At 42.9% G+C, this 27885-nt stretch overlaps 2 protein-coding genes across 3 annotated transcripts; both read right to left on the reverse strand.

Annotated features, from left to right (window-relative positions):
• Nucleotides 1-1046: 1046 nt before the first annotated feature.
• On the reverse strand, nt 1047-10571 carry LOC139018172 (olfactory receptor 51E1). 2 transcript variants are annotated; one of them, XM_070426820.1, is made up of 3 exons: nt 10539-10571; nt 2956-3951; nt 1047-2503 (listed from the first exon to the last, which is right to left on the reverse strand). In XM_070426820.1, the coding sequence occupies exon 2, from the start codon at nt 3907-3909 to the stop codon at nt 2956-2958; it is 954 nt and encodes a 317-aa protein (XP_070282921.1). In that variant the 5' UTR covers nt 3910-3951; nt 10539-10571; the 3' UTR covers nt 1047-2503. The 2 variants fall into 2 exon arrangements, with proteins under 2 accessions (XP_070282921.1, XP_070282922.1); XM_070426821.1 differs by lacking the exon at nt 10539-10571 and adding an exon at nt 9904-9969.
• Nucleotides 10572-18124: 7553 nt separating this feature from the next.
• LOC139018173 (olfactory receptor 51D1) lies at nt 18125-19099 on the reverse strand. Its single transcript, XM_070426822.1, has one exon. The coding sequence runs from the start codon at nt 19097-19099 to the stop codon at nt 18125-18127; it is 975 nt and encodes a 324-aa protein (XP_070282923.1).
• Nucleotides 19100-27885: the final 8786 nt, after the last annotated feature.

Genomic DNA, 27885 nt, shown 5'->3' on the forward strand with positions numbered 1-27885 from the left:
TTATTTTTTATTTATTCAACTGCCTCGTGTAAATATGGGTTGATGGAGGGTGGCAGGTATGAAGGATCTGTTTCTACATAATTTTTAGGAACCCAGGCTGCTTGTGGTTTACCATGTGCAACTCATGGCTTCCCAAGTCACGTTTGATGTCAATGTGGAAGATTGAACATGGGAAGATTTTTGAGCCTGGCAGAGAAGTGGCACATGTCACTTCCACTCACACTGAAAGTAACGGCTAGCATTTAATCACACCCATCTCAAAAGAGGCTGAGAAATGCTTAGCTTTGTGTCCACAATGGGGAGGAATTAGGTTTGGTGAATGGAGAACACAAGACATGTTTATAAAACAGTTCATAAACTGTTTTATAAACAGATAAAACCTACAAAAAAATGAACAAGTGACTTATAGACAGATTGAACATTCAGACTTCTTCAGGATTCAAAAAGGTCCAAGTGGCTGAGATGGTAGGGCCGGAGGCAGGAATATACAAACAAAAGAAATGGGGAAGGTAAAAGGATGCTTGTGTAAAAGGCATATGATGAAGGTCTTTGTCCAGAAACTACCCTAACTTCCAGCCAAATTTCCTAAAAAGAAGCAGCCTCTTCCTCTCATTCTAGTTCTTAACTCCAGGCCCTTCCAAGTAACCCAATGTGTGTGTGTGTGTGTGTGTGTGTGTGTGTGTATTTACACTCACAAAATGTTTAAGTGGTTTAGGATAAAATCTATGAAATGTTATCCAGAGCATATTAAGTACCATAGACTTGAAATCCCTACTAAAATCTGAAATAATGAATTTGACATCTCTATATTTATCTGCTTATTATTCATCTATCTATGTCTCCAATAGCATTTCAAGTATAAAACAGACACACACATTTAGCATATGCCCCTACAGAAGCATGCATGCAAACACTTAATAAAAACCTGAAAAAATAAACACCAAAATGCTAATAATTATTTTCTTTTAAGGTGACAAGTTTATTGGAGTTTTTTTATTATAATTACAATCATATTGTTACTTTTTTAATATTTTCACAATGTCTAAGATTTATATTTATAGTAATCATGTGTTGATTTCCTAATAAGAAAAAATGATATGTCGTTCTCTGTCTTTCATTCTGTCTCTTTCTCTCAGTCCCAAGTCCCAGTTGTCTGGACTCTACTGGGAAATGGGCTAATCCTTCATTCCCTCCAAATAAAGCCTGCAATGACTCAAGTTTATGCTCCTAGTTCTGCTGGCCACCACTCACCTGGGTGTATCATATTCCATACTATTCACAACTCTCGTCTTCTGGATTCCAGTCGAAGAAATCAGATATGCTGACTCCATATCCTCTCTACTAAGTAATCTTGTGCTAAGAAAAGTCTGGCTGGCCCTGTGCCATGTTCTCCGCTATACTACCTGCTTCTCACATTTAGCTACTTCTCTTTGAGCACTCCCCCTATGGGTAGTGGTCTCGTTTCTGCCCTGTTTATTCCTATTGCACTCCTGTGGAGCCCATAACCCCTCTTTCCCATTCAGCTTCCTTCTGGAAGTGCTATGCTACCTAGCTTGTGGGGGTCCTGGGATCGCTGGGACCACATTTATGCTACGTACAGCTGGCAGGAGTGCAGGCTTTATTGGTCTCTCCTGTAGATTTGTTCTCCAAGCATTGATGTTGTGTGCTTCCCCTGTAAGGCAGCTCAGAGCCCTGGGGATGTAGTTGTCCACCTATATGCTCTACTCTGTTTCTGTGGACCCACGCTTGCCTTAGCCTTGCTTCATGGCCAGCCCCATGGGCTTCCTCAGTTTCATGATGTGTCGTGCTCTTGATTCCCTGGTCTGTGGTAGACCTGCTATTTCTCCCATGAGCTTCAAGGTGTTTTCTGATGCATCTCTTTATGAAGTGCCTCTCCAGATACCCAGCGAATGCCTTCACTGCTAATCATGCTATTTCTCAAATTAACTACTGATTAGGAATTACCCAAACACACTCCTGCTGCTACTTCACAAGTTCAGTGGTAAATGGACCAGAAACTATTGAGATTAAAGCCACCAACAATATTAATGGGGAATTTCTAAATACAATACTGGATGAGTAAGAAAGGAAATTAAATACCTCCCCCAGAAAATGCAAGACTATGGAAATGTCTAATTCACTATCCCATTGGTCTAACAATTCCTCTTCACAATATAGGATTAGGTATCAAAAGACAACTTTTTTGTGTGACCTCATGTAAATTATTAGTCCCCATTGAACATCAACTTCCCCATTAGTACAATGGGGGTACTAATTATATTCCTATTCAGATTGAAAGGAAGTGTCCATGGGCTGTGAAAACTCTCAGAACAGTGTGTCATCTTTCATTAATGCAGGTAACAGTGGTTTTTGCATGGTTTTACTTCCAATCTCCCTCTTAAGGGCTGGTGACCAAAAGAAAATAAATTATATATTCTTTGTGGAGACCATTTTGAAGAAGAAAATCCAGGTATATCTTCTTTTCTGAGATCCAATATGGTTTCTGGGGAGAAAAAAATCATAGTTTTAAGCCAAAGTATCTGATTGTATTGTATTCTTGAGTTTATTTCACTTTTTCCATACTTAAGCCTTTGGTAAATATGCTTTCGATGTGGCACCCTTATCTTGTACTGTGGACTAGTACAAGAGGTTTAGGGAATTGGACTGGATGGTTAAATGGGAAATAATAATCCTACAACTACAACCACCTCAGGATTTTAATAATTATATATAGAAAATAACTAGAGGGAAAATAATATTCAAAAAATGGGGATTGGGAGTATACTGTTCTGCTGCCCCTATCCACAGGAGATGTTCCCACCAGTTTCATCTTTGGAGGACCAGCTGTGTTTTCATTAAGGAAAATGTTTTGCTCCTAATACTGTCTCCCAAAATATTGATATTAAAATTTGCATTAAAGAACTTTGAGTGAAAAGTAAGTTTTATCATTGACACCTAGGGATCTGAAGTCAGGGTTGTCACATGGAAAAGACGAAGGATGCGCTGCCGGATCTCCTTTGTCTTCACTCCATAGACAATAGGGTTGAGCACAGGAGGGACAAGGAGGTAGGTGTTGGCCATGATGACGGGCAGGAGGGAGTCCTGCCGCTTGCCAAAGCGGTGCACCATAGATAATCCAATGAACGGTACATAGAATATGAAAACAGCACACACATGAGAGATACAAGTGCCAAATGCCTTTGTCTGGGCTTCACGTGTCAAGCCCAACACAGTCTTGAGGATAAGCAGATATGATAAGGAGATGAGAACTGAGTCCAGGCCAATGGCAGAGATGATAACGATGAGGCCATAGATGACATTGACATGGATGTCAGCACAGGCCAGCTTCATGACATCTTGATGTAGGCAGTAGGAGTGGGAAAGGATATTGGAGCGGCAGAAAGGCAGCTGTTTGATGAAGACAGGCAGAGGTGCCATAAGTGCAGCACCTCGTACTACAGCAGCCATTCCAATCTTGGTAACACGAGGCAATGTTAACACGGTGGCATGGCGCAGTGGGTGGCAGATTGCCACATAGCGGTCAAAGGCCATTGCCAGCAATACCGTGGACTCCATGCCAGATAAGGAATGGATGGCAAACATCTGTAGCAGACAAGCATCAAACTGGATGGTAGTAGAATTGAACCAGAAGATGGCCATCATTTTGGGCATGGATGAAGTAGAGATCAGGATGTCAAGGCCAGAAAGCATGCAAAGAAAAATATACATGGGTTCATGTAAGCTGTGCTCAGTCCACACAATGTAGATGATTGTCAAGTTACCTAGCACAGCAATAAGGTAAAGGGAGCATAAAGGGAAAGCCAACCAAAACTGAGCTTCTTCCAAGCCAGGGAGGCCTATTAGAACGAAATTTGTGGCACTGGATTCATTGCCATTAGGGCCCACCATAGTGAAGAAGCTGAGTTGCAGTCAACGCCAGACCTGAGGAAGCTAGAATGCAAAGATAAACAACTGTCACATCCTCCTGAATCACAACACCACACCTCTCCCCTCCATGCTGATGCCCTGTTCTCTGACCCAAACTCTAACATCATTGTCTATCCACCCTCTGAGCCTATTCTAAACTCAACCTAACCATCCTTCAAAAGTCAAGGTTCAGATAATTCACCCAGCCGTGATTACCAACCCCGCCCTTGGCTGCAAAAGTGAGGGATGTAAGTAGAGAGTGCTGAGGTGAAAAATGTCAGAAGTGAGTTTGCTCAATCATCTCTCTCAGTTAAAACAAGTAGAGTTAACTAACTTCCTCCTTTCCTTTCTACCATCCATAAATATTCACGTGCTCCTACTTTCTATGAGATTATGTAAATTGTATAAATTTACACACACACACACACACACACGCACACACACACACACATTCAGCTATAATTTGGGAGCTAGCTATGGAAGTAGTGCCACTTATTGTTAGGGTATATTCCAGATAGTTTTATCTTGGGAAGAAATTAGCAAGGGGAGATTTACAAGATCTGGCTCTTGACAACAAGGGTAGGGCCTCTCTGCATGGGTAACCAGAGAAGAGTTGAGTGTGAAGAAGAGCTCATGGCCAGCATCAGGAGGGACTTGCATCTAACACTGGGTTCAGGATGTGTCAATCATCTTTGTTCTACCATTAAGCTATCACCCAGGGGAACACTAGGAGCACAAGTTTTAGAACAGAGAGTAACAGAGCTTAATTCAAACTGCTGGAGGGAGAAGGTATAAGGAGCCATATTTAACCTAGATTTTTAGGCAAAGAGGCAAAGTCATTTAAGTCTTCTGTCCTGACCTCTCTGGAGCATGACACTGGGAGCAAATCCCTCCTTCTTAGAACTTCTCCCTCCACCCTCTGCTCCTCATCTCTCTCTGATCACTAGTTCTTGGTCTCCTTTCTGGATCTTCAGTCTCCTCTGCTTGATCATTAAGCATACTCTTAAATGATAATGCTCTGAGAATTTTATCCTCAGGGTTCTTGTTCTATCTCCCCCTTCTGGGGCCATCTCATTCCTTTCCATTTGTTATGTATAAACTATTGATCCCCAAATCTATTTAGCCAGCCCTGAATTATCTTTTATGATCCAGATTCATAATTCTAAAGTCTTACTAAATGATCTACCTGTCTGTCACTCAAGCACATCAAATTCTCCCTGTCCAAAAACAAACTCTTACAGACACACAGTTGTATAGCTTTTAAGAATATGAGGTATGAAATTAATCCTGAATTCAAATCCCAGTCAAAGACCTCCTTAAGTGTGCAATCTGGGGCAAACCAACTAACCTCTCTAAGCCTCCGTTTAAATTAACCTTTCTAAGCCTCTTTAAAATGAGGATAACAGTCACTGCCTAGTAAATGTCAATGTGAGGATCAAATGAGATGATGAAACATTTAACACAATGCCGGGCACATAGTTAATGTGCAAAAAATCTTGTCTGTTGTTATTAACTGTGTTTCCTCTTTTCTGTTAGGGTGGCCGAAACAGTCACACAAGCTAGCTATTCCAATTCTGACTGCCATGACTCTCATGTAATCTTTTTCATTGGCACAATCCCAATAGTCTTCTAACCAAAAGAAATCAGGTCACTAGCCATGTTTTTAAAAAAATTCATTTGAGCCCTAGCCAGTTTGGCTCAGTGGATAGAGTCAGCCCTCAGACTGAAGGGTCTCAGGTTCAATTCTGATCAAGGGCACATACCTCAATCAGGGTGCTTGCGGGAGGCAACCAATCAATATGTCTCTCTCACATCAGTGTTTCTCTGTGTGTCTCTCCCCCTCCCTTCCACTCTCTCTAAAAACCAAAGGAAAAGTATCCTTCAGTAAGGATTAACAAAACAAAAAATTCCTTTGAAAGCTCCAAATTCAATCTAAATAAAGACTAACTTGTGGTAAAAATCTGTCTTTCAGCATCTGGCCCTAGGTTTCTCTCTTCCCACTTCTCATCATGGCCCCTAGGATTCGGCCATGTTAAAGTACATAGTGTTTCATAAAGTAGCAATGATTCTCGTGCCCCTGTGTCTTTTTGTCTTTTTTACTTCTTATTCCTTTGTCAAGGTCCTTTCAGACCTGCCTTCTTGACTTTCCACAGAGCAAAATCTTACTCACCGTTCACATCCTGGTTAACTGTCTCTCCTATGTTATTTTCCTAACTCTCTTTCCCTTGGGTATAATTAAATATTTCCTGCTATGTGCTCCCAAAGATCTTTGTTTAGGTCGCATTTTATGAATTTATCCTCCTGAACTATAATTATTGCATATTTATCGTTTTCCCCTGAATTATGAATTTTTAAGGGCAGAAACCCTACCATATTTATTAAGTGTTTAGTTAATGCTTGTTTAAAAAGTAAGATGAGTTTTTTCAAAAGAAGAATCCCTCAATAGGCATCTAATGAGGACAACAAGGTCAAGAGTGTAGGAAGGATTTCTAGTTGTCTGAACTTTAGAGACTTTTGAGAAGAATAAAAGAATGTTTGGAAGGTTCAGGTGGGGTGGTCTTAACTTCAGAACAAGAACTTTTAGGTCAAACAGAAAAGATCTTTCTTACCCAGGGAGCCAGAGGGCATGAGAAGCTGCATAGAGAACAGAGCAGGTGCAAAGTCTTGGCTCTAAATACATGTAAAGTGGACATACATACAGTGTGTGCCCAAGAGAGGAGGGGACCTAGATGCTTCACCTGGAGACATTAGCAAGAAGGCTCTGATATCCATATCATCCAGCAATTTCACATGAACAGACATGGTAGTGCAGTGCAATGAATGACCAGGATTAAAATGTGCTGCCTTAGGAGATGTGTTGGGAAAGTATTGTGGATTGCCATGGATTGCCATATTCTGAGGGTAAAATGATGTAATGAGCAGCGTCCGGGGGCTAGGAATGCAAGTCTCAGCCATAAGTAAATGCAGAGGGCAAGAATAAGAAATCACAGTGCTGCTGCAAAATCATGAGATAAGGCGTGTCAAAAGGCATTGCAAAAACTGCAAAGCACTGTCTTTGAACATTCCCATAAAAATGGGAAAGAAGATCTCTAAAGAGGTATGAAGTTTCTAAAAATGTTTTATTTCCTTCCTATTTGAGGAAACACAGTTAATAACAACAGACAAGATTTTTTGCACATTAACTATGTGCCCGGCATTGTGTTAAATGTTTCATCATCCTTCATTGCCACTCCACCTCAAGCACACACTCATACACACACACACATGCTCACTAGCAATCAGTCCCTCACAATGGCAAAGCCTAGGCACTGATATGGAGAAATCAGAGGGGAAGATTCAGCTGGACTGGAAGGGAGGTGCCTCGGCAGCAGGACACAGGCAGCTGTCGCTGGAGGTAAAATATCGGGCTACACCTCAGAAGACTGTAGCAGGAGAGAAATAAAGGAATGGGCAAGGGAGCCAGCCAGAGGGACCAAGTGTCACCCTTCACACCGCCCCTCCCTGAAGCATCCCCACCTCCCACAGTCCCACCAGGAGGCAGGCAGAAGGACCCAGTGACTTACAGCCTGAGCAACTGTTGGTAATTAGAGCCATTGGCACATACTCAGAGATAGAACTTTGGAGAGCTGGAGGAAATTGGAACTAAATCACTCTAGTCTGAAAATAAGGTATAATCAAGGAAAAATAAAGGAGCTCTTTTCTTTTCTCTTGTTTCTTTTCTTCTAGAAAGCCCACACACACTGTTCTCACTTCTAAGGAATAATCTTGTGCTTGAGATATTTCTCTGAAAAAGTCGCACTATCTTAGCAAGTCCCAGGAATGTTTCTTGGAGAACTGTGAAGGACATCTTGGCCTTTTCTTGAGGATGAGGGAGCAGGAACCCCCAGCTACAAAGAGTGGCAATCCACTTTGAGGCCTTCAGTCCTCTTCATTCCTTACCCCTGGCCTCCAAGACTCTTTCCCCCAGTGCCAGCTCAGCCCCCATGACCAGCCCCTCCTCACACTCTTCCCCAGAACTCTCTCAGCTCCTGCCTTCTCAGAGACCCACAGAAAAGCAGTCAGGGAGAGAGGCCGGGGCTCTCAGCTCCATCTCTTCTGACCTAACAGAACAACAAGGTCACTCTCAACACTGATTTTATTGTTTTTATGACAACAGCAGAAATCATTGAGCGCCTACAAAATTCCAGGCACTGCATCGTGTATCCCTAACCCAAGAACAATGTTGCATGATGGCAAGTCTATGTATCTTCTCTATGTTATATGTGAGAAAACTGATATCCCAAGGGGAAAAATAATGTTGCCAGGGTTTAACGGTTGACTGGTAAAGCAGAAATTTAACCTAGATTGTCTAACTCCAAGGCCTATACATTTTCTCCTATTTTAGCTGCTTCTAATTTTGTGCACAGTGTAGTAGCCTAGCCTGTTGGAAAGCCTGGAACAATGGGTGGAGGTCTCAGGTACCGCTGCCAGCCTCTGTGGGAACATCTGTCAGAGAATGTTTTCAGAGAGAAGTCCAGAAATACCTGGGAAACTCTAGCTTCTGCTCCCAAGCCCAGAGAGGGAAGGCCAGCTTCAGGGGCAATGCTGTGACCAGCAAGGAGGTTGGAGTTCTTCACCCAATTTGTGGAGAAGCACTTTTCCTAGTACTCCATCAGGGTGGTAGCCCCAGAATCACATCCACTCCAAATTATCATATTCTTGTATTTGATAAAGCAGCTGAACCCTTGCAAGGTCTTGTCCATTCTTTTTAGAATGGCCAAGATGAGAATAGAAAGATAGGAGAGTGCAATTTCTAACTCAATAGAAAGTGAGACTCCCAGCCCCACTCTACTCACACAAGTCAGCCTGGCCCTCCAAAATCACTCCTTTTCAGAGCCCCAGGGTTCTGGTTCCTGCCCCTCTACTTCCCAAGGAGGACCAGAGCCAATCAGAGTCCCAAAGAGCTGGAAAGCTTGACCTAGTTGTCAGTGCCCATCACAGCTACTCTGGCTGCTGCCTGCACACAGGGAAATATAGTGCAGTGGAAAGCCAGATCTGAGACTTTGATTGAAACACTGATTTCTTCAGCAATTATTGATTGGCTGTCTACTGTGGATCAGACTGGAGATATTAAGATACAGAGTAAATAAGTCATAGTTCATCCCTCCAACAGTGGGGAGAAACTGAGAATGATGTGGCCATCACAGCATGTCATGGTAAATGCCAGGACCAGGGTAACTACAAGGACCTCAGGAGCAAACAGACAATAACTCACCAAGTTGTCATGCTCAGGGGGCTTCCTTAAGGAGGTAACATCTGAGCCAAGACTTGGGGGGCTAGTAGCAGTTAACCAGGCAAGCTCAGGGGCATGGAGATGGCAACATTCAGTTAGACAACAAAAACATGTAAAGTGCCTACTATTTGCCCCAAACTGGAGATAAAATGATGGATAAAACAGAAAAGATCACTGTTCTCAGGGAGCTCATGCACTAAGAGGGAGATAACAAAAAAATTAACAAATGAATAAGTGAGAAAACTTCAGACAAAGATAAGAGCACTGAAGATGAGACAGAGCAATAGGAGGCAAAGGGCAGGGACAAGGTACCCATATTTGAGAAGGAAGTCAGTGAAAGCCTCTCTGAGGAGGTGGCACATAAACTGAGAGCTGTGTGATGAAATATGCCAGCCATTCGAAGATCTAGGGACAGATTGTTACAGACAGAGGAGACAGCAAGAGGAAAAGGTCTTGAGTCAAGAATGAGTTTGAGGTTTCACAAAACAGAAAGAAGGTCATTGTGGCTGGAGCATCAAGATCACAGGGGAGTTTTAGATGAGGGCAGAGTGAAGGAAGGGACCAGATCATGTAGTGGCTTACAGGCAAGGAGTTTTGATTTCATTCTGAGTGACTTGGAGGAAATTAAGCAACAGACCTGATCCAATTTGGTTTTAAAAGTGCCCTTTCACAAATGCAAAGACCCAGAAACTAAGAGAACATACCTGTTTGGGAAGCTGGAAGTGACTGAGTATAAGCCAGGGGACATTGCAGTGTAGACACGAATTCACTTTCTACATGGGCTGAAGACTAAACCCTGATCTGATTCTAGGCACAGAGCCCCAGGAAGATTGCTAAATCTCAATCTCAGCCACAGCCTGACTCCTGACGCAGAGCATCCAACTAGCCTGGACCCCATTCAGAGCTCACACCCCAAACAGAGCTATAGTGTGACCCCCTAATCACAAACTGAGCTTGGACCACACTACCAACCTGGAACTGGCCCTGTTCACACACCAAACCCCAATCTATTTCTAGCCCAGTTCCAACCCCATCTGTTCTCTGTCCCTCTTCATCTTCATTTAGGCCATCTCCTGCCAGGCTCTAGCTGGGCACCTAGTAAACTGATCACTGGAAAATTGCTTGAAAACTACCATCTGTGCTTCCCTTTACCACACAAACATAGAAATTGCTGGGGCTGTCTGTCATGTGAGTCAGGGACCACCTTCATATCCCCAGCCCCACCCCTACACTTCTGGTTCTTCAGTCTTATTTCTCATTCACTCAGCAGGTCTGATGGGAGACCCCTAGCTACAAGCAGCCCTCATGCCCGGATGTACCCCTGCTTCCCTGCACTCACCTCAGCTGCACTGCAGAAACCTGTGCCCTTTTCTCCAGTACTTTTCCAGCAGAGGTCTGGCAGCTACACTGCAGTGCAGCCCTCTCTGTCTCGGCCCCCTCCTTTGGACCTCTCTGATCAGGGTTATTTATTTGTTCCCTGTCTTATCTCCTCCTCCTTCTGCTTCTCCCTGCTGCAGGCGGGAGTACTGCCCAGAGGGTCTATCAGCAGGTACCCTTCATTAAACAACCGTGGGTCCTGTGTCCTTCTTGGCTTCTGTGTCCGGAGAAGGTATGCCTGGGGGATGGGAAAGGAGGGACAGAAAGAGCTGAGATCCCTAGAGTCCTTCTTGGCTTCTGTGTCCGGGGAAGGTATGCCTGGGGGATGGGAAAGGAGGGACAGAAAGAGCTGAGATCCCTAGAGTCCTCCTCAGATGGGCCCTGCACCAGTTCCAAATGTGAAATTAGACAGAGGAAATGAGCAAGGGAAGGCTACAAAAAAAAACTCATTTGTGTGTCCATGGTCTCTGTGAGGGGCTTTTCTCCACGTTTCTTCCGAGATTCATCAAACTCAGCCAGAGGAAAGGCTATATATGCTTTAAGAGAGACCCCATGATTAAGTGCCAGCTCATCACCTTCCTGAAGCTTTCTCTGTCCTCCACCTTCTTTCCCCTGGTGGCACCTGGTTGGGTCCTTACTAAGCCTAATGGCCCCATCTGCCTTCCCCCAAAGCTCATCTTCTTTGTCTCCAGCCTTTGGGGTCCTGTGTCTAGCTAACTCATACCAGTGGTCCCCAGGGATCATGCCTCTGCCTTCTTCTTTAGTCTTGGGTTTCTGAATGTCTGGCTGAGGAAGAAGGATGTGATTTCTTTAATTCTCCCCTAACCCCAACACCAGCCATATAAGACCAAGGACATCTGCTTTCTCTCTTAAGGACAAAAATAGTGAGAGAACATTCTAGGGAGTTGGAGAACAATTTGAATGTGAAAGTAAATACCTTACATATTTAAATAAGTTTTTTTAAAAAAAAACATGTCTATAAATAAAGCAAAGTGAATTCTAGTTTATTTCTTCTTACTTTTTCTTGACTAATTTTACAACTGGAAGTTTTAAATTCACAACACAGGGTGTGCTGACTTTAAGCTGTGCACAAACAGATAATGTCATTTCAACTCAGACCACATCAAAACTCAGGAATACAAGAGCTCCGAGTACCTTCACACCTGCAGCCGGACACTTGTTGTCATCACCCTTGAACCACCTCCCATTTAAACTTACTCTGTGTGAAGACTTTAAAAATACTCCAGGAACTTCCATTGCTGGCCAAAGTGGAGTAACAGAAAGTAACATTCACCCAAAGAGACCTAAAGTGGGCAATATATATAAAACAATGGTTTGTGAGATACTGGATATCAGGCAACGAAGGACAGTGAGCCCTGAAACATGGGAAACATGTGAGGTGAACCTGTGGTTCCTCAGTTCACAGCCTTGAGAGAGTTTTCATGCTGTGGCACAGCAGCGGAGGCCCCAGACAGAGGACACCTGAACTTGAGGCTATGGAGCTGAGAGTTCAGGAAGACCAAGCTAGCTAGAATTTGAATGCAGAGGATTAGAGATGAGAGATCTACACAGAGAGAGAACTCCAGAGATATGTAGAGGGTCCTCCTCAAAAATTCAGCTGAATACTGATCAGCACATGCATGGGAGCAAGCTGAGGAAAGTTCCACCAGAAAAGCTTAGATGTCGCATATCCAGTGCTCACTTAGGGTCCACCATAGTGACTCCAGCCAGACAAGAAAACTCTAAGATTCATGACATAATGAGTGGAGAATACGAAATGATCTTGCCTCAGAAGTGAGAATATTGAACCAAACTCTGTCTACAATATAATGTTATGTTTGGATCATAATTGATCATTAATAGCTGCAGAAAGTACTTTGTGGACTTTATAAAATAGCACAAGTCAAACTAAGGACTATAATTTATTGAGAAAAGAAGAAGAGATGAGAGTGGATGGGGGAATAAGAGAGAATTTGTTTATGTAAAGCGAAGAAAGCGTTCAGCCTTTCCCTCTCTCTGAAAGGCCCAGCCCCACAGCCACTGAGCACCTTATATGCCTGGAGCTGCAGATATGAAAACCTAGTCCTTGTCCTCAAGGGAGACAGACAACTATCATGTGGATATTTAAGTTCTATAACAGAGGATGAGCAAACGGTTACATAACTGTTTAAGCTCTGTGACAGAGCGGTAAACATCCAGTTGGAATATAGAGCACTAATTTTATGATAGAGGGAAGCACAGAGACTGTGGGAGCCTGAGGAAGCCTTTCATCTGGTGAGCAATTAGCCAGGTTTTCCAACAGGCAACAGTTAGTGCAGTTACCACCAGTTATTTAAATATAGAGATTCTAGGGGACTCAGAGATATCCCCAGATCTCCTGAGAAAGAAGGCCATGAGTTCATCTAAAAACCAGGGACATTGCAATATAGATCAGGGATGAGCTCTGGCCTTTGCACAGAATGTGGTTATAAAGAGTGAAGATGACTATACTTTTAAATGTTTTCCCCCCATAATAAAATAAGCATATCTTATTTTATTCACTTTATTATTTAAAACTACAGCAGGTCCTCAAATAATGTCATTTTATTGAACATCATTGATGTTATAACAACGTTATAACATTGATGAGATGCTGCAGGAACTTAAGTCTTGCTTATGTCAATTAGCCTGTGGTCAAATCCGTTTCATTACAAGCGTTTCACTTAAAGTCACAAGATCTACCAATGACTTAAAGTGAGGAATGACTGTATTGGCACCAACATTTATTGATCACTTTCTATTTTCCATGTGTTTTCACATCTATTATTCTATTTAATCCCACAACCACCCACAGGAGCTACAGTATGTTTCTGTTTTACAGTGCTTATAGTTTCCAAAATTACTGAGGTTCAATAAACTAAGTAACATGCCTAAATATCAAAGCTAGTGATCCTAACCTAGATGGCATCTCATTTTAACCCCACAATGTCTCTTTTCTTGATATATATACCAACCACATTTAAAGGAATTTCTTGGCAAGGTTATGCTTTCATTGAATTGCACTGGTAAATTTGAATTTCACAGGGAAATGAATTTCAACTTCTATGAAAACAATTTATGGATAAATAAATAAAAAGTTGTTTTAATTAATGACAATAAGTCAGGCCAAACTGGTGATGCACAATTCTGAGGCACCATTCACAAAGCCACAAGGTGGATGTTTCCTAAAGCAATAAAACAAACATGAATATAATAGTTTATTGCACATTTACAATACTTGGCAATTTACAAAGGATGTTCATAGTATTTGAGCTTTACAACATCATTGCTATTATAGTTTCTCATTACACAGAAGAGGAAATGAGATCCAGGGTGGTTATATAGTGTTGGGGTCCAACCCCAACGGGTCCAGGGATCCCCAAAGGTGTGGACGGAGTCGGCGAAGAATGAATGACATGGAAACTGGTTTCAGTTCATCAGCATAGCGAGGTTCTCCCTCCAGGATCTCCAGCGAAGTTCTGGTTAGGAACTCCAACCAAGTTCTGGTCAGGATCTCCAACCAAGTTCTGGTGCCATGTTCTCTCGCTAGGTTCTCCAGCCAGGTTCTTTTGCCATGTTCTGTCTAGGTTCTCCAGTGAAGTTCTGTAGCCAGGTTCTGTCCAGGATCTTTTGCCATGTTCTCTGGCTAGGTTCTGGTTAGGATCTGACTAGGATCTGATGAGGGTCTGATGATGATCTGATAGCGAGCATAGCTATAAACATAGTGGATGGAGTGCACAAGGAGCCTTGTTCTTGTAGAAGGTTGCTGGCCTCTTCAGTCTAGGGATTTCAGCTGTCCTCAAGTCGGGGGTTTGGTTGTCCTTGTTGATCTGGCTAGTGGGCAGCGTCATTGGCGACGGGCTTCCCGAAGCGTCAGCGAGTTGAAGGGCTGCATCAAAGGGTCCATCAGGGCCGTGCTTGATGGTGGTGTCGGTGTCCAGGGAGGAGTCAGCTGTGCCCTCTGGGTCGGACGATATGGATGATACCGGGGAGGAGGAGGAGGAGGCGGAGATGGAGGGTCGTGTGACATAAGGTCGGATTAGACGGTCTGGAATCCACACAGGTGATTCTGCATCCTGTGGAAACATACAAGCATCTCCTCGCCACCTCTCAGATAGAGCATGAGACTCTTAATCTCAGGGTCGTGGGTTCGTGCCCCACGTTGGGCGCCAGTTGCTGGGGTCCAATCCCAGCGGGTCCAGGGGTCCCCAAAGGTGTGGACGGAGTCGACGAAGAAGGAATGACACGAAGACAGCCTTCAGTTGATCAGCAGCCTAGTCAGGACCTATAGCCAGGATTTCCAGCCAAAGTTCTGGTCGGAGCTCTGGTTAGGAACTGATGAGGTTCTGATGTTTATTGTCTTGTTACATCCGTATTTATACCAGCCGATTTTAATCCTGTCAATTTCTATTACAAAGGTTAGGGCGTTTCTTATCTCCATTCCAGGGAGTAAAGATTATGTAGCTTAACTACCCGCCTGGCACTTAATTAAGGGGTTGTATCCCCTCCCTAACCTCAGGGAAAGATTCCCACCCGGGAAACAACCTTTCTCGGAGAGGTGACCTTGGTTAAAACACATGGCACTAAGGAGAGCAAACATATTAAGAACAATATGCTATATATGCCAAGTCCTTTGAAACATATGCTGTGCAGATGTTTCTTTCCTGCAGCGACTGTGTCAAGCAGCAAGGATGGACCGGCTTCCGGCAATATAGTATACCACTTCATGATATTTTCAGGATTTTAACCTCATAAGTACTACTTTAGTATTCTTTCCTCTGCTGCAAATGAACCTACATTGTTTTCTTCACTGTGAACATTTTTCAAAATTTTTTTTACTTTTTATTTTTTCATCAATGTAAACATTTTTTATTTCTAGGAGATTCCAGAGCCTTTACAATGTCTCATATCGGTGCCCCCAACCCCTGCCCCAAAGGGATTGAGAGAGCCTCCCTAGAAACAATGACATGTAAACATGTTTGATAGACCAGCAAGAAAGGGAAGGGAGAGGAGACGATACTGGGACCTGATATTGAGGCAGGAGGCCAGGGATTTAGAGAGATCAATACCTCCGGAAGAGCAGGACGTGTGGGAGGAAAGATGGGAAGTGGTAACAGAAGCACCTAAAATCCTGCGATCAGGAAAAAGAAGGTGTGGTCTGGCCTATGAAAAGATGTAAAGAGGAAGCAGTCTCCTTTCCTATCACTTCCAGAGGCTGAGCCATACCCATGCTGAGCCCAGACCATGAAACTGGGCCTTTGAGATTGCTCTCAGATTTGGAAATTACTTCCATAATCAGGACCTTAACCTCCTATTGCCACTCCTAATACATAGAGACATCATTCGATAATCACTGCCCAGACACACAGTTAGTGTACTCATTCTTGTGCCATATAATCCACACCTACCACACAAAGGAAATGTGTCCTGTGAACAGTGGGTGGTGAGGGCTTGGGGTGAGGGGCAGAGGTGGTCTGGAGGGGGTTGGTGGGCCGGGGGAAGGGGACATATATACTAGCAATACTTTCAACAATAAAGATTTTTTTTTTTAAAGAAATGCATATATCTTTGAGCGGTCCAACATTTATAGTTTTATCAAGTTTCATTTCAAGTGGCATTGAGAGGAGCTCTGAGAAAAGGGTTTGATGAGGGATAGGAAGAGAGAAAATGAGATTAGTGAGAACACAAGGTGGGAATCAGTAAAGAGGTACCTATTCACTAAGAGAAAAATGACAAGACCCATGACCTCTAAGTATCACCTGCATCAACAGCATGATTAGAATTTTTCAATTTCCTTTTGGATCTCAGTGTAGAAGAGAATATGAGCAAAAGAAGAGGAAGATACAAGCATTTCAGGAATAACAGGTTCATTTTTCTTAGAAAAAATAAGAGTTCAAAAGATCAACAACAAAAAAAGAAATGTATCCTAAAGTATATGCACTAGACATATGCCCTAAAATACAGTATTCACAAACAGTGCATACACACACACACGTGTGTATACACACATCCTTCAGACATTACTTTCCACCTATGTGTGACTAAAGACACATGTATTACACAAAATGATTTCACATCACAAATACTAGTACTATGCACGACAGACATATGCCCAAAGATAAACATCACATAGCCATTCTAAATCATACATTGCATACACTCATGCATATCACATATTCTACATTGTTACAAATATATAATATTTTACATTCTACATATTATATTTTCCATATTACAAATATGAAGAAAAGATAAAGGCAACATTTTCATCAGGTATTCATAAAGATATTCAACATTCTCAAATAGGTGCATATCACATACCAACTAACAGAGGCCACAAAAACACAATAAAGGTACAATCAGATCTATTATTCATGAAATATATATGCCAAGTCACAGCTATCACACTCACCAACTGCACAATTGGCCCATTTCTTATGTATACACACACACACTCACGCACCCCAACACACACACACACACACACTAAAAATCATATACACCCACATAAATACACCTACACACTCATTACCACATTCAGAATACACAGTACTCTTATGGAAAAGCAATCTCCAGTAGGGCCACATAGATGAGCATTGGCAGTTTCCACATAAATACATCCACATGCATACAGAAATATAAATACTTCATGTGAGCTGTCTCGTCTCCTGTTACCATCTCCCTCCCCTCTCTTCAATTACTATCACCTTCCCCCATCCCACTTTCGGTTCAAAAAAGAAGCTTTATGACCAACACAGCTTTAATGACATGAGTTTATGGGAGCAATAATAATTAAAATCATATATCAAAACTGGAATTATCCTGAGCTGTGGCATTTATAGCCTTATTGTGTAAAAACTGTATGTTTTCTAGTTGGAGGAGGGATATAAGGCAAGGCCACCAGAGCAGAGACACTAGGGCAGGGGTGGGCAAACTTTTTGTGAGTGCGTGCCAAAACCAGCAAAATCTCTGACTCAAAATTCTTCTGCATGCCAACCCTAATTTTTTGAGAACATGTTACGCCTACTTGATATCTCTTAAGGTGTATGTATGTGAAGAACCTTGAAGAAATAATAAAATTCATTCAAGCGACAAAAACACAATATATGATGATGAAAAATACATTTATTTTTTAATGTATACATGTTATGTAAAATTATTTATTTATCTAAGATGCACCTACACTGAATTTATCTGAAAAATAAAAAAGTCGATATTAAGAAAAAAAATTGTAAATGGAAGATTATAAGAGAGGGTTTCACGTGCCAGCAAAAGTTATTGGCATGCCATGTTTGGCACACGTGCCAGGGGTTGCCCACCCCTGCACTAGGGTAACCATTCTCCAGGATGGCTGATTCAGATTGAGTCATAAGTTCTCATTGACACATTCCTAGAAACAGAATTCAACATCCATTTAGATAACTAAATGACAGCCCAATGGGATGGATGATCCAATCACCAAGACCGTGAACAGGATCCTTGTCCTCCCATATTTGGTAGGAATATAGGGCACTGAGAAGGTTAACCTGCTCACCTGCCACCCTGTGAGAACATGTGGAGGACCCGTGAACGGATCTCCTTGGTCTTGGCTCCATAGACAATGGGGTTGACCACAGGTGGTAGTAGGAGATAGACATTAGCCATCATCACATGGAGCAGGGAGGTAGGGCCACCCAGCCTATGCACCACTGAGAGCCCAATGAGGGGTATGTAGAAGACCAACACAGCACAGAGATGGGAGATGCAGGTGTTGAAAGCCTTGAGTGCTGCCCCCCGAGAAGACAGCTCCAACACAGCCCTCAGGATGAGGATGTAGGAGAAGCCAATAAGGAGGGAATCCACACCCATGACTGAGAGGATGATGAAGAGTCCATACACTACATTGACCGTGGTGTCAGTACAGGACAGCTTCATAATATCTTGGTGCAAACAGAAGGAGTGTGTGACAGTATGTGTTCGGCAGTATGACAACCGCTTCAAGATGAAGGGCAGTGGGAAGAAGAATGCAAATCCCCTGGTTAGGGCAGCTAGTCCAATCTTGGCAACAGTAGGCCCTGTGAGCACAGAAGCATGGCGCAGTGGGTGGCAGATGGCTACAAAGCGATCAAAAGCCATAGCCAGCAGAACAGCTGACTCCATGGCTGACAGAGCATGGATAAGGAACATCTGGGCCAGACAAACATTGAATTCAATCTCCTGGATGCCTGTCAGGAAGAGGCTGGCCATCTTGGGCATGGTGACAGAGGAGAGGACTAGGTCAATGGTAGAAAGCATGGCCAGGAAGAGGTACATGGGCTCATGCAGGTGCCTATCTATGCGGATGATGAAGACAATGGCCAGGTTGCCCAGGGTGGCCAAAGCATACATAAAGCTCAGTGGGAAAGCCAGCCAAAAGTGCGTGTTAGGTCCCAGGCCAGGGATGCCCACCAGCAGGAAGTATGCTGGGTGGACCACAGTTCCATTTGGAGTAGCCATGACAGGACCTAAAAGCTGAGGCTTTTGCATCCAATTCCAACAACTATGAAAGTGAAAAAGAAACATTTTCAGTTAGTGGCTCAGCAGAGAGAAGGAACATAAGGGCAGGGCACTGAAATACTGAAGTAACAAAGAGAAAGACTGAGTATTTCTAGTACACTAATTCTGAACTCCATCTTCCCTCTACTCTAATCCTCCTTGTGCATCCCTCCCTGGAGGTCCCATTAATCTCAGTGTGTGATGACGCACTCAGAAAGCATATTCAACAGCTCTTCATTTCCACAGCTGACCAGGGGCACTGCTCTTGGCCACTTCCCCAACAGAGTAGACTGGCTTGCACAGAACCTCCCATCTACACTAACCCCAGCTCTTCTAGCCCATGTGGGGTTAGAGTTGATTTGAATTTAGAGTTTGAGATTCAGGCTGTAGTTACCTACTCTGATCTGATTTAGGGCAGGAATCAGGGATTGAGTCTGGGACTAGATTTCAAGAGACAAATTTTTATTTAGGCCTGAGCAGCATTTCTCAGACTTCCCTGATAGATTCATCTGAAGCAGTTACTGAGAACTTACCCCCAGGTCCTACTCCAGAATTTCCAGGGGAGGGGTCCAGAAATCCAGTTAAAAAACAAAACAGCCCTGACTGGTTTGGCTCAGTGGATAGAGCGTCGTCCTGCAGACTAAAGAGTCCCAGGTTCAATGCCGGTCAAGGGCATGTATCTTGGTTGTGGGCACATCCCCAGTAGGGGGTGTGCAGGAGGCAGCTGATCGATGTTTCTCTCTCATCAGTGTTTCTAACTCTCTATCCCTCTCCCTTCCTCTCTGTAAAAAATCAATAAAATATATTTTAAAAAACAACAACAAAAAAAAACATACCCTTCTCCCAAGCTGGTTTGTTTTTAATCTGAGAAGTTTGGGAAGAGCTAACCTGGAGTTCTCAGGGAGATGAGGGTGAAGAAAAACTGTTCTTTCTAGTCCCGAGAAAGAACAAACTCAAAAAAAAAGAACAGACTCTTTCATCAGGATTTCTCAAGGCCCACATAACAGTCAGACCCAGATTCTGCTTGTCTGGGGTGTAACATGTAAACCAGGTGCACCTGAGACATGGAAATAACATCAGTCCATGTGGTTGGTGGTGCAATCTGGTGTCCACAGGCACACCTTTCTCCCTCCACTACTCTCCCTCGTGAACCCACAACATCCCAGGCTCAATTTCTTTTCTCTACATAGACCACTCTGCTCTAAGCCTCTGCCTGAGATCCAGACCCATATAACCTGCTGCCTCTTCATACGTCTACTTGATAGACCATCCTCATACCCATCTTGCCCCAAAGAGGACCTTTTCTGAATGGTAACACCCTGTGACCCAAGTCATCTAGACCCATCTAGTCCCAGCTTGATTTCTCTGCTCTTTCACCTCCAGGTGTGATTTTGTTTACCAATAAATCTATTACGGCCTTTTCCCTTATTTAACACACCCTCTCTCTCTCCCAACCTCATTACATCATCCACTCTGCTCTGATTATGAAAAGTGCTTCCTATCTCACCTTCCTGACTTTAAACCCAGTCTGTGTCAATCCACCTTTCACGTCACTGCCACCTACACAGCAAACTTGCCATGTCAGGCTCCTAGTTAGTAAGTTACAGGTGACTCCCAAAGCCTTCGAGATAGAGTTGAAATCACCTGGTCTGCATTAAAGGCCATGCGCAGTGTGGCTCCAGCTTAACCTTCCAGCCATCAGTTTCCTTCTTCATTACCAATCTCCACCACCACCACCACCACACATATTTTTCCTGGGTAAATTAATTTCGCTTGCCTTGTTTCTTCAGTGAAGGGTGGGAGGCTGGAACTGGGGAGTTGGAAGTTCGGAAGAGGTCTCACAGTGGTTTGAAGAAATTCCTCTTTGGGTAGGTCCCTGAACAAGGTCTGGAATTCAGGCCTCTGTGATCTGGGAGGTGTAGGAGCAGGCAGACTCTCCAAGCAACCGGGCTTTCTCAGCAAAGGCCAGGCTTCCTCAGAAATGCCTCCTATCCTACAGGTCTCTGTGGCAAGCCTCACCTACCCTACCTGAGCTGAGCCTAACACACTCACCTACAGTATCTCTGTCCAAAGCCACCGCCCATATATAGCTTTTCTGGAACCCTAGGGAGTATGAGGGATAATGAAGAGTGAATTACTCCAGGCTCCCTGGGAGCCATGCTCTGCTCAGGTGCCCCTGGAAAGCTGAGCCCTGAGTTCTACCCAAAGGGGCTGCGCTCTGTTACCATTCTAAGGCCAGCTCAGGAGACTTAGAGGGAAGGCAAGTGCCGTAGGTTGGACAGACGAAGAGAAATGACCCGGAGCTACTGGAATGGCAGTGTGGGCACACACTAGAAAACACACAGACAAGGATATTCTCACTCACGCTCAGAATATACTATCCAAGGGTATCCAGAGCTGTTGCTCAGGCAGCTTCTCACTTATTGATACTGCCCTCTTGTGGTAGTGTTAGGGAGTTGCAGCCCCTTAAGGTCCTAAGGAAGCAACTCATTCCACAGTACTATGCTGCCCCTTAGCTCTCCCTTTCTCTCAAGACAACTCTTTCTTCCTTGAACCACTAATCGCTGGCTTCTGTTCTCCAGCGCGCGCGCGCGCGCGCGCGCGCACACACACACACACACACACACACACACACACGGTAATGTAGCGTGGTTGTTTTTATATGTAGGACTCAGACTTGTGTCCAAATCCAAGCCCAACCACTTACTAATGGTATGACTACTCCTAGCCTCAGTTTGAAGAGAAAAATAAAATACTAGCAACTCTCCAGTGAATGTTTGTGCTCATTATTATTATTCAAAACAACTGGAAGAGCCACTGGCATAGGAGAAAATCCAGTTGAGATAGTGCTACAACAGCCAGAGGAAGAAAATACATTGGGAAGGAAGAGAGGGCAGCAGTGCAGAGGCTGCTGAGAGATCAGGCAGTTTATAGACTGAAAATAGAGAGGGTCACTGGTTACCTTGGGATAAGTGTTGAGGTAAGCTGGTAGGAATAGAATCTTGAATGAAGTAGAGTGAGGAGTATGTTGGGAAGAAATGGAGAACATGGATGTAGATAACTTTTTAAATAATTTTATACATGAAGAGAAGCAGTAAAATAGGCAATATGTGAAGAATTGATAGATCAAAGGAGAGTTTTTAAAATGTGTATTTTGGAGCTAGAAGAGATTGAACACAAATGTCAACAAGATGGAGTTAGTTGAGAGTCCCTCTGTCCTTTACTTCTCACATTACTAGAAAGCACACCTGTGTCACTTGGAGTTCTTCAAGGCTATGACCCTGGTTGACCCTCTGTCTTTCTCTCTCTACATGGTAACCATGAGTGGAGTGGGAGCAATATCACCTGCTCCCATAGTTTTTATCTCCCAAACAATCCAGACCAACATCCTGAGTCAAGGCATGGCAATGTCTATAGGACATCACCACTTAGGTGTCCCTAAGGCACCTCAAACTCAGCACCTCCAACTAAACTCATTATCTTCTTCTCTGTCCTGAGATCCAGACCCATATAACCTGCTGCCTAGTCTGTGCCCCCAGTGTGTGTTTTTTGTTCCTTGTCACGGAAATGATTCTGTTGCCCAAGCCAGAAATCTAGAAGCCATCTTCTCCTCCTTCTCCCTGTCTCTCTCTCTCACCTCCCCCTCCAAACATATCCAGTCAAGCACCAAGTCCTTTTCATACAGATGGCCAGTAGACATATGAAAAGATTCTCAACATGGCTAATTGTTAGAAAAATGCAAATTAAAACCACAATGAGACATCACCTCACACCTGTCAAAATGGCTATCCTTTTTTTTTTTTTTAATATATTTTATTGATTTTTTACAGAGAGGAAGGGAGAGAGATAGAGAGCCAGAAACATCGATGAGAGAAACACCGATCAGCTGCCTCCTGCACATCTCCCACTGGGGATGTGCCCGCAACCCAGGTACATGCCCTTGACCGGAATCGAACCTGGGACCCCTCAGTCCGCAGGCCGACGCTCTATCCACTGAGCCAAACCGGTCTCGGCAAAAAATGGCTATCCTTAATAAATCAACAAACAACAAATATTGGCGAGGATGCAGAAAAAAAAAGGAACCCTTGTGCACTATTGGTGGAAATGCAGATTGATGCCGCCACCATGGAAAACAGTATGGAGGTTCCTCAAAAAGTTAAAAAATGGGTTGCCTTATGACCCAACAATTCCACTGTAGGGATTTATCTGAAGAAACACTCATTTGAAAGACTATATGCACCCCTATATTTATCACAGTGTTATTTACAATAGCCAAGATGTGGAAGCAACCCAAGTGCCCATCAACAGATGAGTGAATAAAAAAAGCTGTGGTACATATACAATGGAATATTACTCAGACATAAAAAAAATGAAATCTTACCATTTGCAATAGCATGAATAGCCCTAAAAGGTATTATGCCCAGTGGAATAAGTCAATTAGAGAAAAACAAATACCATATGATTTCCTTATATGTGTAATCTAAAGAATAAAATAAATGAGCAAACAAAATTGAAGACACAGAGAGTAGGCCCAGTCCCCCAACAGTGAACTCCCCCTACCAGAGAGGAGGGGCCATTGAGGGACTGGGTGAAAGAGGTGAAGGGATTAAGAAGTACAAATTGGTAATTATAAAATAGTCACCGAATGTAAAGTACAACATAGGGAAAAGAGTCAATAATATTGTAGTAAATATGTATGCTGTCAAGTGGGTGCTGGAATAATCCAAAGGAACACTTTGTAAAGTCTATAATTGTCTAACCACACCTGAAACCAATACAAAATGATATTGAAATTATACTTCAATTGAAAAATAATTTTTAAAAATCATCAAATCTTCTTTGTTTTCCTCCTGGATAGCTCATGAATTCGATTATTTTTCTCCATCTCCTTTGCCTTTACTCCAGTTCAAGTCAAAATAAGCTCTTGCCTAGATCATCAGAATAACTCGCTCACTGGCCAGCCTCCCTGAATATTTTTCCTACCAATTCACTCTCCACACTGTGGCCAGTGTGACCTTCAAAGCACAAATCAGTCTGTAGTGTCTTCCCAGTGACATAGAATGAAAAGTTTTGGTAACAACATCAGGCATCATACTTCTTACCCCAGCTCATAAGCCTCCATGAGTCACCTCTGTGTACGTCTATATCCCATCACCAGCAAGTCTACCTCCCTTTTGCATATGGAGTCCCAGATGTACCAAAATTATCCTATGGCTACAATGTGCCAAGCCTTCTCTCACCTTTCAGCTTTCACATATTTTTACCCATGGGAAGGACATTAACTTTACTCCCTGTTCTGATTAATACTTCGCCTTCAGGTGTCTGTTTAAACTTCCTTGCTTAAGGAGATCTTTCCTGAGTCCTGATCTTGATGGAACCACTTTATTCTTTTCCTTCTGTTTAACTGAAAACGTTTAACATTATGGAATTATCTTTTTTCATACCTCTGAGTAATTATACCCTCCTTTTAGGTAGGGGGGGATGGACACTGATGTGCATATTTAAAGAAGGAGGTTTACAGATCCTTTTTAATTCACTCTTAATGCAGAGATTATTGGTCTTCTTGTTGATGTTCACTCATAACTCACATTTCTATTACTTCAATTGAGACATGTTTAATGGGAAGGTCCCCTTACATTTTTGGTAGCAACATCACGCACCATTTTTAAATGGCTGGTTCCCTTTTTAAATGGCTGTTTTCCAAAGGAACTTTTCAAACAGTGTTTTTCTTGTTACAGTAATAAGAACACTGAGTAAAGCCCTAACTGGTTTGGCTCAATGGATAGAGCGTCGGCCTGTGGACTCAAGGGTCCCAGGTTCGATTCCGGTCAAGGGCATGTACCTTGGTTGTGGGCATATACCCAGTAGGGAGTGTGCAGGAGGCAGCTGACTGATGTTTCTAACTCTCTATCCCTCTCCCTTCCTCTCTGTAAAAAATCAATAAAATGTATATATTTTTTAAAAAAGAATACTGAGTAAGGTAGACCATGGTACAGCTTTTAAAATAATACTCTATCCCTATATTTTTGTTTCAATATTTTCACAAGGCAAGAATGCCCACTATCACTATCACTTCTATTCAACATGGTATTGAATATTCTAGCCACAGCTATCAGACAAGAAAAAGAAATAAAAGGCATTCAAATTAGAAAGAAAGAAGTAAAATTTTATTTGCAGATGACATAATACCCTAGTATAGAAAATCCTAAAGAGTCCACCAAGAAACTATTAGAACTAATAAATTAATTCAGCAAACTTTCAGGTTACAGATTATATGAAATCTGTTGTGTTCTATACATAAATAATGAATAATTAGGAGATACTACTAAAACAACCCCACTTACAATTGCATCAGAAGCATAAATACCTAGGAATAAATTTAACCAAGAAAGTGAAAAACCTGTACTCTGAAAACTGTAAGATATTGAAGAAAGAAATTAAAGAAGATACAAATAAATGGAAGAATATACCTTGTTCATCAGCTAGGAGGATTAGCATTATTAAAATGTCCTTACTACCTAAATCATTACATAGATTCAATGCAACCCCTATTAAAATACCAATGGTACTCTCAGTATTAAAACAACTAATACTGCAATCTATATGGAACCACAAAAGACCCCAAATAGCCCAAAGAAATCTGGAGAAAAAACAAAATGGAAGGTATCACACTCCCTGATGTTAAATTATACTTCAAAACTACAATAATCAAAACATATGGTACTAGAAGGAGACTTGACTTGGGGTGGTGAACCCACAATACAATCAATATACAGATGATGTATCATAGAATTGTGCACCTGAAAACTATATAATTTTATTAACCAATGTCACCCCAACAAATTCAATTAAAAAAACAGTATGGTATTGGCATAAAAACAGATACAATGTATATAGGTCAATGGCACAAAATAGCCCCCAAATAAAACTCACTTATATGGTCAATTAATCTATGAAAAAGGAGGCAAGACTATACAATGAAGTAAAGACAGTATCTTCAGTAAGTGATTACTAGAAAGACACATAGAAAAAAATGAAACTGAAGCACTTTCTTATGTCATATACAAAAATAAGCTCAAAATGGATTAAATGATTAAATGTAATACCTGAAACCATCAAAATCCTTCTATCTATAGGTTTCAGAATTCCTCTGCTGAATATTTTGACACAGATTAATTATCAAGGTCCCTTTTTACTGTATTGTGGCCTTCCCAGAATTCATGAGAAGCGCCTGGCCATTTTATCTTGTCAAGCATTGAAACTGCTGGATTTTCTGCTTAGGGAGTAAAACTGGCCTTTCCTTTCACCTTCCTTTTCTGCATTCTCTCCTTAGGGAGATTTTTAACCATTTGCTCTCAAGTGTCCTTGGCTGGGGAAGATAATGGCTTGTTATTTATAAACCGGCTACAAATTGCCCAGATTGTTTGGCTTTGTTTTAACTTTCCTGTCTCGGTTTCCCTATTCCACTTGCCCTGGAATTTTCTGAGCTCCTTGCTGCCCTGTAACACAACTAACTTGATCTTTAGGAGCAGAGACTGTGTGCCTCAGTTGTGATCCCAGCATCCAGCACAAAGTGTTGCAAAAAGCTGGTGTAAAATAAATGTTTAAAGTGGCTTGTTTCAATGAACCCACTCCCTATTCTGTCATGGCAGCCATTTCTCCAGATTCAGGTGAAACAGAAGATCCAGCTCAGACCTCAGTTACCTCTTTTCTTCTTCTTCTTCTTCTTCTTTTTTTTTTTTTTTTTTTTTTTTCCTCCCCCATTTGTTTCAGGAATTTTCCGGGCCTCACCCTTCCGAATTTCAACCATGTCCTGGGCCCTGACATTGGCCTGAGGACCCAAAGAGTTTAAATCCAAACAATGGAAATGAGCTTCACTTGGAGGATTTCCTTGTTATTTTCCATGTAGATTGGATGTGCCTTTATTTGCTTATTCAGTAAACACCTACATATCAGGAAAAGGACAAGGTGCAGGGAGTCCAAAGAAAAATCCAATTCACTCCCTTTAGAAGCTGTATGTCTGTATATAAGTCTGTGTCTGTTTGGGTGAGGGAGGGGTATCAGTTGTTTAACAAAACTTTAATTTTTTTTAATGACAGCTTGTGATCAGGGATCCATTTCACCTTCACTCCACCAGCTCCCAGTATCTGCTTCTAACTTTAAGGCGTGTGGCAGCAATAGTGATGAAAAATGTGCCTGTTAAAATACGCAGGAGGGGGTTTTATAAGAACCCAGGATCCGCCGCCTGGAGCCAGGAGAGGTCGCTCGTCTTGCTGCAAACGGCAGAGCCCCGCCATGTGCCCGGCCCTGCGCTAAATTGCGTCACTGAGCCAAGCATGGCTGATCTCACATGTTGGGGAGTTTAACACAGGAAACTGGCACATGAACAGCATTAGGCCTCGGCACCCGGAAGGAACGAGCTTCGCTCGGGAGAGCCGCTGGTCAGCCAGGGCTGAAGCGTGGCCCGTCAGGGGTTCCTGGGACCGGGAACCGACCGGGCCGCCGCTAACACCGAGCCTGGGCGCCCACCTCCGAGAGCCCCCGCCTTCGATGCGTCCGGCGACAGCCTCCCGGCCCTTTCACACCTCCAAGGGCTCTGAGCTGGGAAAGGGACCCAAAAACCGAGATAGCAGAGAAAAAACAGGCATGCCCAGAGGCGTGCCGAGGCCCGTCCCCTCCTCCGATTGGCTAGGGTTGTCCTGTCCCTGACTGTGATTGGCTGCTTCCACAAAGATGCGGCTGGACGAATTCCGGCGCCGGGCCCTTGCCCGCCGCTC

The sequence above is a fragment of the Myotis yumanensis genome, unplaced genomic scaffold, assembly GCF_028538775.1.
Source record: "Myotis yumanensis isolate MYYU_CA2020_CCGP unplaced genomic scaffold, mMyoYum1.0.hap1 SCAF_10, whole genome shotgun sequence".
Taxonomy (NCBI): domain Eukaryota; kingdom Metazoa; phylum Chordata; class Mammalia; order Chiroptera; family Vespertilionidae; genus Myotis; species Myotis yumanensis.

Coding starts and splice junctions, on each gene's coding strand:
- LOC139018173 (XM_070426822.1), bottom strand. CDS start 19,099: ATGCAAAAGCCTCAGCTTTTAGGTCCTGTCATGGCTACTCCAAATGGA.
- LOC139018172 (XM_070426820.1), bottom strand. CDS start 3,909: ATGGTGGGCCCTAATGGCAATGAATCCAGTGCCACAAATTTCGTTCTA.